The 2500-nt window shown below is 41.4% G+C and overlaps 1 protein-coding gene across 1 annotated transcript in view; it reads right to left on the bottom strand.

Annotated features, from left to right (window-relative positions):
• Positions 1-2500, bottom strand: part of LOC125030655 (putative oxidoreductase GLYR1 homolog) — a 23872-nt gene that overhangs the window by 12744 nt on the left and 8628 nt on the right. Inside the window, exons 3-4 of the mRNA XM_047620838.1 lie at positions 682-761; positions 334-466 (exon numbers count right to left, since the gene is read on the bottom strand). Of these exons, the coding sequence (XP_047476794.1) occupies positions 334-466; positions 682-761 (213 nt within the window). The remainder of the gene's footprint in view (positions 1-333; positions 467-681; positions 762-2500) is intronic.

The raw sequence follows: 2500 nt of genomic DNA, 5'->3' as shown, positions 1-2500 counted from the left end.
TATTAAAAACAAAATAAAAGAGGGAGATTAAGCTACAACTGACAAGATGAGCAATACAAGAGATTATTAGCATGTGCTACCTACAATCACATTAAAATAAGCACAATTGTCAAGATAAATGTTATACAGTTGGCAAATTCCAATATGGCTTCGCTAAGTACAAAATAAAAAAAATTCAGGATCTCCCATCCACATTACACTATATTCTACGGATTGTTTTGTGGACAATAAGCAGAGCAGGACTTTTTCTGGTAAAATTTCGAACTCATTCAAGCATTCAGTCACTTGCTCCACCCCACCCTGGCCCACAAAAAGAGCATCTCTGTAACTTACCGCAATATTGTTTTCGCTAATGTACTTCTCAATGGCTCCAACTGCATCCTTGAAGGGAGCAGTTTTGTTGGCGTTCATGAGACGATTCTTGTATTGGAAATAGGGCTTCACGTTAGCCGACTCTATCCAGGCACTGCAAGAGAAGGGCATTACATCTTCACTCCCAATTTTACACAATGAATGACTTTCATGCATTATGTACTCACCTCAATTTACAGATATGCATTAAGTATTCACCCACCTCAAAGGGGCGGCAGGCGAAACAGAGATACAGAGAAACAAAAACGGTTACAAATCATGTAAAAATTCTGGATTGAATTTGAATTACTCCTCTCTCCCTTTACTCACTAGTTTTCGCTTCCAAAGAAGTATATAAAGTGGCAGTTCTTCTTGCTTGGTTTCTTGACATTTTCCCTGGCTGGTATTATCTGGAAAACAAAAACAGAAAAAGATCCTGTAGCTTCTGCAGAAAACCATAATAACTGTAATATTTAACAATTCTCAATATTTCAGGGGAAAATACGGAAAGAAAGAAAAATAATGAATAGAGCGACAGACACATGACATAAAGAGACAGAGAAACAAGAGAGACATGTGAAACAGACAGGCAGACAGAAACAGAGAAGCAAGATCTGATACAAAATCCAATCACTTTACCTCCCCTCCCTTCCCGTAACACACTTCTTATTCTATCTGTACTTCTTTCTCCTTATCTTACACAGGCAATAGTCTGTGTGTATTTCACTCTCAACAAGGCAACAAAACGAAACCAACTCGTCATCTTAACATTAATGATTAAAAATGAATCCTGATTTAGAAGTTTTTGACGAGCAGGTAACAAGCCATGGCAAGTGTAAGGTGTAAAATAAAGCAATTACATCTATCAATTTTCAACCAGAATCCACTGATGGACAGAGGAAAATGCTGCAGCAGCACAACCTGCAACCTGAGCCTCAGCATACTTTCCAGGTTCAGTCACATCAGGTCCACAGCTATATCCATAACCCGACTGGCTAACATGGACACCTCTCGGCTCTCTCATTGGACCGCAGGCACAGGCTCCGAGATATTCCCTCCACGATCCTTCACTGACTGGGGAGCCTCTCCAGCTCCCCCCATAGAACTCCATTTCACCTTCAGCACCCAGCCATACTAGCGGGAACTCACACCCACTACAAACACTCCCTAGAGATATAAACCACTTCATGTGCAAATTCTTCTGTAATTTCCAGTACTTATCTTCTAGCTCTTCACACTAGCTAACAGTTTTATTAAGTTACTGATAACTCTTTTTATCTTATTCTGTCTGGAGCAGATGAGGCAAAACAGGGTCGTCTCGCCGAGGGAAATTACTGCCAAGTGGCAAGCGACAGGGACATCCCATCCCAAATGCACAAAGCACTTGGAAGAAGGGATTCATTTGCAATATCCTGCAAGATTCCACCAGTCCAGAAGGGTGGAGTAAATCATCTGAGAGCCATGCCAGGGAGAGAACCACCACCTGGGAGGAGACTATATCCACATACAGGAACCAATTCCTATCGGGCAGGAATATATTCCTGCATAACAGGTCTATTACCACCTTGATAAAGCATAACCAAAGACAATTATAGCTTCAGAAAATGGCAAAATAGCAAAAATACATCTGCATAACAGGGCTAAAAGCACTGCCAAGATGGAAACAAAGAACCTTCATACTGTGCGTATGCCAACAAGCCACACACCTGGGAGTTGCCGCTCAAGTAAGCCTAATGCCTTGACTGTAAATCACGCAAACCACAAGGCGCCCACATTATAATCCACACACAAACCACAAGGCCCCAGATTATAATCCACACACAAACCACAAGGCCCCAGATTATAATCCACACACAAACCACAAGGCCCCAGATTATAATCCACCCACAAACCACAAGGCCCCAGATTATAATCCACACACAAACCACAAGGCCCCAGATTATAATCCACACACAAACCACAAGGCCCCAGATTATAATCCACACACAAACCACAAGGCCCCAGATTATAAGCCGTGCACAAGCCACGAGACAACCAGATCCAATGGATTAAATATCAATATTACCCAGACATTAAAAATAAAAACAATAGTAGTTTTCTTAATGAGCGAATTTGCAACCATATCGGAATCATTCATATACTACTCGTT

The sequence above is a fragment of the Penaeus chinensis genome, chromosome 11 (assembly GCF_019202785.1).
Source record: "Penaeus chinensis breed Huanghai No. 1 chromosome 11, ASM1920278v2, whole genome shotgun sequence".
Taxonomy (NCBI): domain Eukaryota; kingdom Metazoa; phylum Arthropoda; class Malacostraca; order Decapoda; family Penaeidae; genus Penaeus; species Penaeus chinensis.
Note: the sequence above shows the minus strand (reverse complement) of the source record. Positions and strands in the feature narration are given on the sequence as shown.